Source organism: Vombatus ursinus, unplaced genomic scaffold (assembly GCF_900497805.2).
Source record: "Vombatus ursinus unplaced genomic scaffold, bare-nosed wombat genome assembly UNPS02014176.1, whole genome shotgun sequence".
Lineage (NCBI taxonomy): Eukaryota > Metazoa > Chordata > Mammalia > Diprotodontia > Vombatidae > Vombatus > Vombatus ursinus.
In genome coordinates this window covers 1,466,104-1,479,218 of record NW_020953954.1, presented here as the reverse complement: position 1 = coordinate 1,479,218, position 13,115 = coordinate 1,466,104, and the positions used below count along the sequence as shown (strand labels likewise).

Genomic DNA, 13,115 nt, shown 5'->3' with positions numbered 1-13,115 from the left:
GCATTTGTCCCAGGCAGATTCAGGCAAATGTCTGTGTCTTCTCCCACCCCAGATGGAGCACCTGGTCTAGCTCTGCTCTACACTTTAGACTGATGCTCTTCCCCATCCCCTGCCACCGCTGGGACAGGCCAGTGACCTGTGGAAAGAAGGCAGCCCTGGCCCTCCCATCAGGGCCCCCATCAAACTCCCCTCCAGGAGCTGCTGAGAGGGAGGACTCCCAGAGCAGGAGGCAGGCATAAACTCAATGCCAGTGGGTCCTGTCCTAGGCCTTGTTGGTCCCTGCCTGTCCTGCTACCCAACAGGGGTTCTGAGTACTGGTGCTCCCGCCCCTCAAAGCCAATGAGAGGTTCTAAAGCCCAGCTCTGGAGTCCCGGGTGGGGGCATAACAATGAGGGGTGTTGCTGCTGCCCCTCCTGCTTTGGAGTGCCCCTAACCTCCCACCCCACCCCAGGTGTCAGACCATCATGCTGATGGGTGCCAATCTGGCCTAGCTGGGCACCCATGCCCCCAGGGAGGGCTAAAAGACAGAGCTCCCCTTCTTAACCAAGGTGGGGAAGCCAGGCTTGCCCAGGCTAACTAAGAGCTCGTTGCCCTCTAGTGGCCAGTGGGGACCCCACAGACATGCCAGGCACTGCCCTTCCCAACTCACCGCTACCCAGTGACCAAGTCCCCTTCTGCAAAGGAGCTGACCAGAGAACTCTTCCCCCGAGCCTTCCGGCCCCTTTCCTACCCCCGTGGGATGCTGCATTTAAAGACTGGAAAGGCTTGGCCTGGACAGCTGGAACCCCTACCTTCCCGGGCCCAAAGGACTAGGACCCAGCTCTAGCCCTCTGAGGGCCAGGGAGTACAGAAAGCAGAGCTGGCACCAGCAGGGGTTGGTCAGGGGGGCACAGGGAGAGAGAAGGCTACCGGGATAGAGTCATGAGACCTTGAGGCCAATGCTGGGTCTGCACATGCTGCCCCTTCCTCATCTCCAAGCCTCTGTTTTCCCCTTGGACCCAGACAGGCATAGTCCATACCCCACTCTAACAAGTAGAGCACTCCTTGTATAGGCTATTTGGTGAGGTAGTGAGCTCTCTGTCCTTGGCAATGTTCGGATGGAGGCTGGGTGAACTCTGCCGGCGGGGGAGGCAGGGGAGGAATTCCTGCTCGGGACGCCCTTCCAGCTCCAAAATTCTCTTTACCCTATAAGGGCAGACTCTCCTTACTTTCTCAAGGGTGGGTCTCCTGCTCACCTGCCTCCCCCACTTTGAAAGTTCATGGCTCTGTCTGTCCCAAGTCCCTGCAGCTAAACCTGGGCCAGTTTTCTCCAGCACTTGGTGGAAACAGCATCAGCTTCCAACCGCTATCCAGCCACGGGCTGCCTGTGTGTCTCAGGGAGTTGCTCACACTCTGGATCTCAGCAGGCTCCAGAAGCCCCTCCCTGCTCCCCCGTGGTGCCCAGGGCTAGCGGCTGACCTGGAGCAGTGATCCAGGCAGGACACAGCTCACTTCTTCTCAGCCTGGGGTAAGCTTGCCCCCCCCCACCCCCACCAGACACTTTGCTGCTGTCGTGGGTATGAGTAAATGAGGCCCTGGGTCTCTCCCTGTGGCTCCCCGGAGAGAGATGGGGCAGTGCAGAGAGGAACATCCCAGGGGAGACCACAGACTCCCAGGGAGTTTGCTCATTGGAGACGGATAGAACAGGACAGGACTCAGATTGCAAAATGCTGAAGGTTTATTTCTAATCAATCAGGCGAACATTTTTGGGTGAGGAGAAGGAGCCTGATGGTGCCTGCCTGCAAGCAGAGCCCCAGCCAGGCCAGGGACAAGGGCAGGGAGCAGAGCTGTGCCTGGCACCCCACTCCCTAGAGGAGAAAGAGTCCGGAGCCAGATATGGCCCAGGCCTCCCAAATTCTGTTCGGAGACCCCCTTGCTTCTGCTACCTAAATTCAAATGGGTCTCAGAGAATCTTTCACTTGAAGCTTTTGGCTGCACAGACATTGGCTGGCCACTCAGGAAGCAAGACTGAACCACGGTGGTGTGCTGGTGGGGACTGGGGTACATAGCACAGATGTGCAGCAGATGCTGGGCAGGGGAGGGAGGAGCCGGGTCTCAGGGGCTCCAGAGGGGATCGATCAGTGCTTGTGACAGTCAGTGCTGTGGGCCTCGTGACGGATGCACAGAAACCCAACTGGCAAACCGTGGGGAAAGCCCAGTGCAGTGGGGCTGGTGTGGGTCAGCCCCAGACCCCCAGACAATGTCAGCTTCTCCTGTGGGACGCCCAGGAAACTAACGCATGTGCCTCATCCTGCCAGCCACTCGCTTATACTGGCATTCTAGCCAGACAGGACCAGCCATAGGTGGCAAGGTGGGAAGCTGCCTGTGACTCTGGAAGCATCCGGGAGCGGCCCCAAAGAGGCTTAAGCTGTATCAGTGATGGAAGTTGAAATGAGGAGGGAACAGAGATGTCTAGGAGGCTGGGCCCAGGGGTGTGGGGGCTTTGACCCCAGCCCTCACCCAAAGCAGTCCTGAGGCCCTTTTATCTCTGGGGCAGAGAGCCAGGTGCAGCTCTTCGCCAGTGCAGGGTCTGCTCATCCTGGTGAGCCGGGAGTCCCTGCTCTTGGCTCTGCTCAGGCTCCTGCTCTCGGCTCGGGGCTGACTCGTCCTCCTCCCTTCTCTTGATGTCCAGACTGTCGCACCGCACGCCCTGGCAGCCACACTCCTCCACCCGGGTGAAGGCAAAGGCCAGGCTGGAGCCATCTGGGCAGCTCAGGGACACGTTCCTCTGGCTGGTCCTCAGCTCTCGGCAGCACCGGCAGCGATGTTCCACCACATTGGCCTCGAAGGAGTAGCTACCGGGGAGAATCGGGAGAATGAAGCTGGGGTCTTGAGTGCCCAGGGCGGCCGCCAGATGAGCCCTCTGAGCCAGTCTGTGCACCTCTGCATTCCCTGCGCCTGCTCACACACACACACACACACACACACACACACACACACCCCTGGTCTGGCCAATGTGGGCTACAAGGAAAGGTTCAGCTCTTGGAGTCGGGAAAGCCCTGGGTTCAGACCCCATCACTGACAACCCTTATTGTGTGCCATCCAACCCCTTCTCAGCCTCAATTTCCTCATCAGTAAAATGGGCATGATAACAGCTGTAGGGACTGCCTCCCAGGGTTGTGTGAGGTTCCAATAAGATCATGTTCCTGAAGTGCTCTCCAAGCACCTCTGTGACCTTTCTCACTATAGCCACTCCTGGACACCCCGTGTCATCTTACTCGCAGGTTAGCCCATCCATCAAGCAACTCAAGCTAGACTTGACCCAGGAGACCACCTAGTCTAGGCCCCTCCTTGCACCAAGAATAAAACCGATCTGGAGAGGGGAAGGGATTTGGCCAGGGTCACGAAGCTGGCACCAGCGCCTCTGGCTCTGCCGGTCCACCGTGCCTTGCTACCCCATGGGCTCTGATCTGCCCAGGGGGACATTCAAAGCTCTCAGCCATCTGTCCTCAGCCACTGCCCCCCCGCCTCCTCCACTCTCATTTCCCGGCTTCTCACTGGCCCTTCGCTCCTGTCCTCCACCCAGGCCCTGCTTGTCCAGCCCATTAACGCCCGGCAGGCCCGAGCCATCTGCTCTCCCCTCAGGCCCTGGTTCCTGGACGACAGCTGGCCCAGGTCTTTGAAGGCAGGGGCCCCGTGTGGTGTGGAGCCCAGCGAGGCGAGGGTTGGCGGGAAGGGCCCCGGGCACTCACATGGACATCGTGTCGCCACAGTTCCCCTGGCAGTAGGTCACCTCCAGTGGGGCGGAGGAGCTGCATCTTCCCTTCCGGATGACTTGAGTACGGCGGCCCACGGCACACGGGTAAACCTCTGAGGCAGAGACAAAACATTCAAGGTCACAGCCTTAGGGAGCAGGTGGGGCCAGGCAAGGGGCTATGCACAGGTGGGCAGAGCGATGGGAGCAGGGCAGGGCCCGTGCCCAGCTCAGGCTCCTGGGTCAGGCCTCCGCTGCTGTCCTGTCTGGCTTCCCCGGGGCCTTCCCTCCCCGCCCCTGCCTCAGCCTCTCCTGGGGAAGCCAGACTTCCAGAGGGGCAGACAGCCAAGAAGGAAGGATGGAGGCTCACTTACGGGGCGGTGATGGGCACACGTGGCAGCAGCCATCTTCGCTCCTTCTGACTTGGTCCTGTCATGTGGGGAGACAACAGTCATTCACAGCCAGTGCCCAGTGGGACAGCGGACGGGAGTGGGCTGGTCTTGCCTCTGCTCGACCTGCTCTGCCCTCCTTTTCCCAGGGTCTTGGCCCTAATGGGATTTCCTTTGGCTCTCTAGAGATTCAGGGGTGAGGAGAGGAGGGGAGAACCCCCCCAGCCTCCAGGAGGGGACAGAACACGGCAGCCTCCAGGGAAACTCAAGGGAAGGAGGAGGCTTCTCGTAAGACCCACCTCTAGACACGTCCACCCCCCTCAGCCATGGACACAGGTCCTGGGCCCAGGGGGAGGCCCTGGTCATTGTTGTTGACTGGCTCCTTTGCTCCCTGGGGAACAAAGAAAGTGAGCCCTCTCCCCCGTGGGCTTACCGGGGAGCAGAGGATAGGGGGACAGGCCTTCTTCACAGTCACCAAAATGAGCTGGCCATTGACCTCTTCACACTCGTACTGGACACATTTATTCCCAGGCCTAGACCAGGATTTTCCTGGCTGATAGGGAGAAGAGAAAGGGCAGGGAATGACAACCCAGACTTGGCCCAGTCAGTGAGCATTTCTCTCCGGAGCCCTTCCTGTGTGCCCAGCCCTGGGTCCGGGGCTCCCCGCTGTGGATGGCAGCACTGGACAAGGCCGCCCCACCCTCCCCTCTTCCCTTGGGCATTCCTCTAGGGCATGGACCCTCTTCCTTCATCATCCCCTTACTGAGCCCCAACTGTATGGAAGGCCCCTGATGGGCTGGCACAGCCAGCCCCCAGGTAGGGGGGATTGTGGGGATGGACAGGCAAGTGCCCTGGCCTCAAGTTCATGCAGGGGCATGACTGGTAGGTGCTCTTCTGCCTCTGAGCTTGGACTTTACCCGCCCTGCCACTGAAATAGGCCCACCTGTGGAGCCCGGCAGGGGAGGGCACTTTGGCCTGCAGAGAAGAGGTTTGCCAAGTCTACGGCTAGGGGCAGAGCGGGAGGGAGTGCAGTGAGCCTGGCTCACTCACCTGGACCAGCTGCACCGAGCTGTCATTGGTGTGCACTGCGCAGGCCACTTGCACACATTTGCCGCAGCACCGGCCCGGCCTCTCTTGGTACTTGGAGCCCTATGGCACGTGGGGCAGAGGAGAGCCAGGGTGAGGTTCCCCCAGCTATGGCCACTCCCTGCCCCCCCCAGAGGAGATGCTGGGCAACAGGGCACTCACCGCTGGACAGTGGGTGTCACAGACTTTGGCCTTACATTTGATGACATAGGTCTTGGACTCTGGGTTGCCGTCAGGGACACAGCTGCATGTTTCACAGGGACCCGAGGATACCACAGCTCCAGGCTAGAAGAGGAGGCAAGAGACAGGGCCAAGGTTACCACCAGTGGGCACCATCTCTCCTCTCTTCTGCCTGGGCAGGCACTGGCCAGCTGTGAGGGTATGCAGCTTGCCAGGGGTGCCCAGTTGTCCTGGAGGATGGTGCAGCCCCCTTCCCCCGTATCCTCAGGGAGAACAGCAGGTGGAGGTGGGCAGTGGCCTCCGGGCCAGCCTGAAAGGCCACCATCTTCCTTCCTTGGAGTGCCGCTGTCTTTTCTTACTCTCTCCTAATTAAATTAAATGAACATTGACTGTCTCCCCTAGGCAAGGACAGAGAGGAGCCTGGTGGCAGGTCCTCTGCCTCTCTCCAGACCCTTCTCAGGGAGCCTCAGAAGACTGAGTGAGCCCACCGCTCTGGGTCCTGTCTGATAAGTGACTGTGCAGCTTTTGCCTCCAGTGAGGAGAGCCTGCTGCCTCCTGAGGCAGCCCTTTCCATGCTAGAACAGCTCTCCCTCTCCACCGCTGTCCCAGCTTGTGTTCTTTGGGTCCTCACCCTGGAAGGTCCTTCCACCCCTCAGCCCATCTTCCCAGAGCCCCCATTTTGAGAAGGACCCGGGCCAATCAGCCCTTCTTCGTCCCATGCCCCACTCCTTACTCTCAGGGCTTTGTCACCATTTTCCCACACGAGCACCTCCCCCTCTCAGCCGCCATCTTGCTCCATTAGAATGGAAGCTCCCTGAAGGCAGATTGTCTTTCTATTGGCTTGTATTTGTATCCCTAGAACTTAGTCCAGTGCCTGACACACAGGAGCCACCTGTTGACTTGACCTGACTCAGAGACATGCCTGAATCCCCTGCCCAGAACAGAAAGACCCCGTAGGCCAGGCTGGCTGAGAGCCAAGGCAGCTCCACAGGCCTGCACCTTCCAGACTGCTGCTATGCAAGTCCTAGTGATACCCTGAGGAACGTGGAACCAACGTCTCCTGCACATGCCATGGACCCCTGGAAATGCCCTCATTGTTAGCTCAGAGGGCACCAAGCCCAGAGCAAGAACAATGGGAAGAGCTGGGCCCAGGTGTGGGCCTGGGAAAGGGGGCTATGCAATCCGCAGGCTGGTGGTGGTCCTTCAACTCTTCCCTTATCAGAGCAAAGCAGAAGGCTGGAGCAGAGCATGGTCAGGAAGGACTAGAAGCCCTGGGCACCCAACAGCTCCAGGCAGAAGGAGCTTTCCCCAACCTTCCTTCCTTGGGCCCTCTGCCTGGCACAGAAATGCTCACCTCCACAGGCTGTCCATTGGGGCCTTTGCACCAGACTGAAAGAAAGGAGAAGAGAGGCAGGCTGTGGGTAGAGGCCCTGTTTTCAGAGGGCAGCTCTCAACCTCCAAATGCCCACTGGGTTGTGGTGCTTGGGGAAGAAGAACTTCATGGAAGCATCCCAGTGGGTTAAGTGGGGCAAACCCCAGGGCTGGCTGATGCACACACCTCCCGGCCAGTGATGAGCTCATTGGCCCTCTCATGCACCCAAAGCCAGCTTTCCAGAGACCAACCACCTTCTCTGGAAACCATTAGCTGATCCAGATGCCCTCTTGAGCCCCGTCTAGTTGGGATTCCAGTATTATGCCACAGGAGTGCAAGCACATCACTTACTGTGGCACTCAGGTGGTGTGGCTGGCACACAGATGTTGGAGTTGGAGCTGAAGAGGGTGGTACCATTGGGGCAGAAGCATCCTTCTGTTACTAGGCTGATGTCATCAGCAATGCTAGGGGAAAAGAGAATCAGATCTTGATGCAATCCTTCTCGGTCCTGGTTCCATCCCAGGGCCAATGGGGAAGTCAACAGCCTGTCTGGATTATCTCAGGTGGGAGGGGGTACCAAGGGAAGCAGACAGAGGCTTCTCCTTCTTCTCACAAACTCTAAATGGGGAACCAGGGCCAAGAGATATTCCACATGTGAAGTCAAAGAAGCAGGGTAGAGCCAGGTGTCCGTGGACCTAATTCAGCTACTTACATCAGGCTGGTGTTGATGCTACCCTGAGGATTCTGGCAGGTGGGTGTGTAGATTGGACCACACGGCTGGTATACTTTGTTACCAGGACAGGTAAGGGCTATATGAGAAGGGAGAAACTGCACTCAGGAGGCATAGCCTTGGAGCACTAACTCCCTCAAGAGCTGATCCCTGACTCCTTCCAAGTCCATGCCCTACCTGTGGTGCTCTAGCCCAGTGCCCTCTACCCATCCTGTGCTCTTCCTAGAAGATAATGTTCATCATGCCAACCCCAGATCCAGAGCTCTCAACCCCAAACTTCTGCCACAGCCAGAACCTTCACCTCATTTTCCTCTTTTCACTCCCCTACACCATGCTCGTCAGAGAAGTATTGGCTGTGGCACTTCCTAGCCATGAGACCTTTATTATCCCCATCTATAAAATGAAAGGGTTGGATTCTAATTAGGACCTTGTGACCTTAGACAAGTCCCTTCCTTTATCTCTAAATGGAGGGGAATTGGACCCAACAACCATTTAGAGCTCCTTCCCCCTTGTATCTAGTGATGGGATGAACTTCCTAAGCCTTCCAACTTTCCTCAGGTCCCCAGGTCAACTTAATCCTGTTTCCTGTGCCTGGCCAAAGGAACAAAGCAGGATCACTCACAACATAGACCCTGGGTCTCGCGCCTCCAGTCAATACACACGCCTTGTGCTGCACAGAGGGATGCATACAGCTCCAAGCCTGAGCACCACACTCTGTCTTCAGGGATGTGGCATTGGTCATACACACAACCCTCAAAGTAGGGCTCTGGTGGTATGACACGATGGCATGCTTCAAAGACCCTTTAAAAATGGGAGCCAGAAGTCAGCAGTTGATGGTGTCATGGGGGTGCTCAGGCAGCCTAGTCTGGGCTCATCTGAACCTGGCTTGGGCCATGCAGAGGGAGCCTGGCTCTCAGAGCCTTCCCACAACCAATGGAACCAAGCCATTGGAACCAATGCCTCTTTGCCTCGGTTCACATGTGTTAGACTAACTTCTGGGTTAGAATGGTGGAACTGTCAAGCAGTGCGCTTCCCCCTCTTCCCTGTTCTTCCTAAGCATCTCCTCAGGATTCTCACAGCTCTCTCAATAAACCCTTTCAAACTTCCCACTAATACTTGGTAGAGGGGCCTCTTCTGTAAGGAAAGGATTATAGAATCTGAGGCTGTGAGGTACATGTAAGTTCAGTGATCCCTACCACCTGCCACTCCCACCCAGTGCCCAACTCCCCTCTGCAACATCTACAAACTTCACCTCAGAGACTGCTGGTCACAGAGGGCTCCCTCCCTCACCAGACAAATCACTCTTCTTGGGGAGCCCCAGGTTTTAGAGAGCTCTTTCCCAAGCGGAGCTGAAATTGGACCCCTGTTCCTATCTCTGCCTGAGTCTACATTTAACCCTTCGGTCCCCAAGTTCCTTTCTGTGCTTTTTGGTTTCTTACTTGCTCATGATCAGCATGCAGAGAAGAGAAGGTGGGCATGACTTGGGTGTTGTATGGGAAGGCATTGTGGGGATGGGGGTGGGGGTGGGGGATGGTCCATGGCAGTAGGGCTGGTTGGGCACATGATACTTCCAGGAGCCAGACATTTCGGAGCAGGAGGATACAATCTTCCCATCAGGCAGGCGGCACTCATCTTTCTTGTCATTGGTGCATGTCCCTGCAGGAGAGTATATGGTGTCACTAAGAGCTCAGGAGAAACCTACTCAGAGATGGCGAAGAACTCTTATGAAGCCCAATCTGTTTGTCTGGAGGCAGCAGGGCCTGAAGGGAGCCTTGTGATAGAAGCCAGGACACCCGGGTCCTGACTCACTACCACCACAAGCCTTACATAAATCAACCTGCCTCAGTTACCCTGTTTTATCTCTGGGCCTAGAAATAAAATCAGGATAATGTTCTCATGAGGGCTCCAGCTGCTAATTCCCTGAGATTTTCTTGGGAAGGTAAGGGCATGGGACATCAAGGCCTTCCCTCAAGCTTACCTTCAAATAGGTATTAGGCCCAAGCCCATACAGGTACTCTAGCCAGCCTGGCTGCCCAAGTCCAGCCAGATCCCTCGTCAGCAGAGACACCCCATGACTTTTTCTCCTTTGGGGAGTAGGCACATGGATGAGGCCATGAGCGCTCAGGCACTTACCACACTGCCCTTCTGTGTTGTTGCCAAACTTGGTGAAAGGCACCTCAACCGAAAAGAGCAGCCCGCTGAACATGACCTGGACACCAATCTCTGGGATGGTGACAAACATCTTAATGCCCAGGGTGGAGATCACAATGCCATCTTTCTTGAACCCTGCACTGACAGTCATGTTGTTGAAGATAACCTGGGGGCAGAGTCATGGTTAATGACCAACAATGAGTCAGAGGGACTGAGCTCAGGGGTGGCTGCCCCTGCTGAATGTGGCTCCTATTCCAATGCTGGCTCCTTTACCTAACTCAAATACCTCCTGGGGAAAGGAGCTGGACCAGAGAGCCTGGCAGGTTGTCCAAGTCAGCACATGTGAATCACTTGGTTATTCCACCCCAGCCCTGGGGAAAAGGATCTGTGAGGGCCCTCTCTGTACCTCAGTACCACATGGAGCATCCTTGAAGCTATCCTCCATCCTGCACTGGCAGAGCCTTCAGGGGCCCTGGTGCAGTTCCACCCACAAGGAGAGGGAGGAGGAGGGGAAGAATGAACCACCGTTTGTCTCTTGCTATCACCAAGGTTGTTACTGTCCTGTTGCCTGGCATGTGCCCTTGCTGAGAGTCCTGCTTGCTGGGCAGGGCTATACCCTCATTCTGTGTGGTGATCTGGGCCCCCCTCCTGCCTCCCATCTGGAGTCCAGGACACCAAGAAGCAGCTCAAATGAGCAGGCAGCAACAGGTCCTTTTGCATAGCTGGGACCTCCCAGGGAAAAGAAGCCCTTCCCACCTCATTCTCCATCACTCCATGGACCACAGTCCGGATGAGCACAATGCGATTGCCTTTGTACTCAACAGTGATCGACCGAGGGCAGGACAGGCCATCCTGGGCACCACAGAAGTAGTTGTCGATGAGCACCCGGAAGTGGTCGTAGACAGAGTGGATTTGCTGCACTAGCACATATGTGCAGTTGTCCAAGAAAGTGTAGTAGATACCATCAAAGGTGATGTAGTGAGGATCTCCCCAGCCACTGCACACACCTGGCAAGAGGAGGAGGGGGAAGGGGGCCAATGAACTGCATGCAAGCCACCAGAGACCCTTCCCAGTGAGGGGCCATGGCCAGCTTGTGCTGTCCTTCAGGGGCATGAAGGGTAGAGGAAGGTAGACAATTCTGCCCTCAGCCTCTGCTGACTGGATTTGTTAAGGTGTGTATAGTGAGAATCTCATGTTCCAGGCACCTGGATTGCACTGAACCCATCCCCTAGCCATTGGCAAGGCTCTCACCTGACGCACGGGTCCTCTACACAAGTCCTTTAGCATCTAAACACAACATTCCTGGTTCTGGTGAGTGCCTGTGTGCCCTATTCTGGGGGCAACCAGAAACAAGGAGCAGGTCCCCTTCCCTTGAATCCTTCTAAGATTCAGAAACCTTGCCTTTATGCTCTTTACATCGGCCAGAGCAATAACTGGGATTTTTGGCCCCAGGACCTGCTTCTGACATAAATGAGAGCAGGCATGTCCTATTTTAGGGAAGGTGGGGGGGTGGGGTGCTGCCTCTGCACACAGCCACTGGTAGGCGCTACCAGGAGAGGGACAGCAGGTCCTAGGGAGGGGGTGGAATGACAGAGTAGCTTCCTCTTTGATTAGTTATTCTGGCTAATTAGGCGCTAATCTCTGCTGCCTGCATGAAGCTGAAAAACTGGTAGCCGCCTCAGTTCAGCACTCTGGACACATCCTCCATTGGCCTCTACTCACTGTGGAGCCATCAACTTGGGCTGCATGCGAAGTCACTCACATTGACACTCATAATGGTAGCAGCAGTGGTCAGCATCATCATAGACCTTCACAGGGGGGTAGCCATTAGCACAGGACATCTTCTTTACCACAGGGCAGCTCACAGGTGTTAGCGTGATCACATCGTCACCCTCGCAGGTGGCTTTCTTGCACTTGTGTATGAACCAGGTCTCTCCTTTCTGTGAAAGAAAGGCCACAGATTTGGAACTAGGGTCTGGAAGCTCAAGTGAAGGCCCAGAAGAGGGGTGGGGGAGCAGCTCCTGTGATTTCCTGATGTGATCAGTTTCAGGACTCTTCTCTAGTGTGCCATTCAGAAGGAAGGTACTAAACATTTCCTTGTGTTTCTCCTTCAGAGAAGGCACATAAGGGAGTCACCAAGTTTGTGGAGGCCCCTAGAAATCCATTTACAAATCCCATTAGTAGAGCATCTCTCACATTCCAGTAGAGAAAGGGAGCCCTTTATGTGGACAAGAATGGGTCTTCTTCTAGTACTTGTTCTGTTACCTCTGTTTGGCTACAAGTTGTTCCTGAGACCCTTTTCACTTCCAGCCTTGGGACAATCCCAACACCTCTATCTGTGGCTCTGGCCTCTCTCCTGAGATAACTGTTTCCCCTCGAGCATTCACCCATTACTTCTGACTCAGCATATTCAAAAACTACCATTTCCCTCAAAGCCAAATTATTCTCTCCATTTCTTTATTTCTTGTGATAATCTTCCCAGACACTCTAACTTGAAATTCTTGAGTAATTCAAGTGAATTTTGGAAAATTCCTATACAAAACTCTTGAAACCATGCCCCAACAAGGTCAGTCCCTGCTGTGCTAAAGTCTAAAGAAGGCAGAAGATGTCCAACTAACTTTTCTGGGTGGTACTGCATTCAGACAATCTCTTGATTTTGTCGGTGAAACGGGAGAGAGAGATGAAGATGCTGATGGCAATGTGAAAGGAGATGGTGACGTGGCTGTGGCTGTGGCTGTGACTGCCGATGCAGGGGTTGATGATGATATGGATGGGACTGGAGCAGGAGATGAAGTGGGACAGATTACTGCTACCCTTGTCACATTACAGTCTTTGTTGCAAAAGGCAGAGTAGCAAAGCCCTGCGTGGTCTGTCTGGTTGTATATGAGAGTTCCTGTGAGATAAAAATCAATGAAGGTGTACTTAGAAAACCAGTGGGAATGAAGGGGGAATGCTAATTGCAATTGATTTTGCTGTTATTGCTAGAGGAATATTTGTTTCATGCTGGTACCACTGTCAAAGCAAACAAACCAGCAAAGTAAGGAAAGGGGAGGGATCAGAGGCCCTCCATAAGTTGGCATAAGGCTCCATGGCCATTGGAAAAGATTTTGCAGCTCTCAGGGGAAGTCATGGGAGGAAAGCAGGGCAAGAAGAAAGACCCTCAGATTCCGAGGAAGGAAAGGATAAGAGGAATGAAACTGAAGGGATTGCGGAATATCAGAAGTACAAATAAGTGAGACAGAAGTAACCTATTAAAAGGCACTTACCAGATCGATAGACTTTCCCAGACAAGTAACAGTAACAAGATGAACTCGACTGCGTAGCAAAGGTAGAAAAGGTTGTAGAAACATGGAGAGGTGGGAAAGTACTATATGGAGGAGAGGTTGTGGCTGATGTATTGCTAGGAAGGGTTGATGGAAAGCTTGAGCTGGGCACTGGGGAAGGACAGGATTCCATTGGCTCACAGCAGAGGAC

The 13,115-nt window shown here is 55.1% G+C and overlaps 1 protein-coding gene across 1 annotated transcript in view; it reads right to left on the bottom strand.

Annotated features, from left to right (window-relative positions):
• Nucleotides 1-1,740: 1,740 nt before the first annotated feature.
• The window catches only part of LOC114041647 (mucin-5AC-like), a 31,561-nt gene continuing 20,186 nt past the window's right edge, over nucleotides 1,741-13,115 (bottom strand). The window contains exons 30-45 of the mRNA XM_027860203.1: nucleotides 12,908-13,100; nucleotides 12,260-12,534; nucleotides 11,404-11,581; nucleotides 10,398-10,648; nucleotides 9,624-9,807; nucleotides 8,930-9,146; nucleotides 8,113-8,291; nucleotides 7,473-7,569; nucleotides 7,112-7,224; nucleotides 6,743-6,777; nucleotides 5,371-5,493; nucleotides 5,173-5,271; nucleotides 4,556-4,675; nucleotides 4,108-4,162; nucleotides 3,732-3,849; nucleotides 1,741-2,834 (exon numbers count right to left, since the gene is read on the bottom strand). Of these exons, the coding sequence (XP_027716004.1) occupies nucleotides 2,522-2,834; nucleotides 3,732-3,849; nucleotides 4,108-4,162; nucleotides 4,556-4,675; nucleotides 5,173-5,271; nucleotides 5,371-5,493; nucleotides 6,743-6,777; nucleotides 7,112-7,224; nucleotides 7,473-7,569; nucleotides 8,113-8,291; nucleotides 8,930-9,146; nucleotides 9,624-9,807; nucleotides 10,398-10,648; nucleotides 11,404-11,581; nucleotides 12,260-12,534; nucleotides 12,908-13,100 (2,550 nt within the window). The 3' untranslated portion in view covers nucleotides 1,741-2,521. The remainder of the gene's footprint in view (nucleotides 2,835-3,731; nucleotides 3,850-4,107; nucleotides 4,163-4,555; nucleotides 4,676-5,172; nucleotides 5,272-5,370; nucleotides 5,494-6,742; nucleotides 6,778-7,111; nucleotides 7,225-7,472; nucleotides 7,570-8,112; nucleotides 8,292-8,929; nucleotides 9,147-9,623; nucleotides 9,808-10,397; nucleotides 10,649-11,403; nucleotides 11,582-12,259; nucleotides 12,535-12,907; nucleotides 13,101-13,115) is intronic.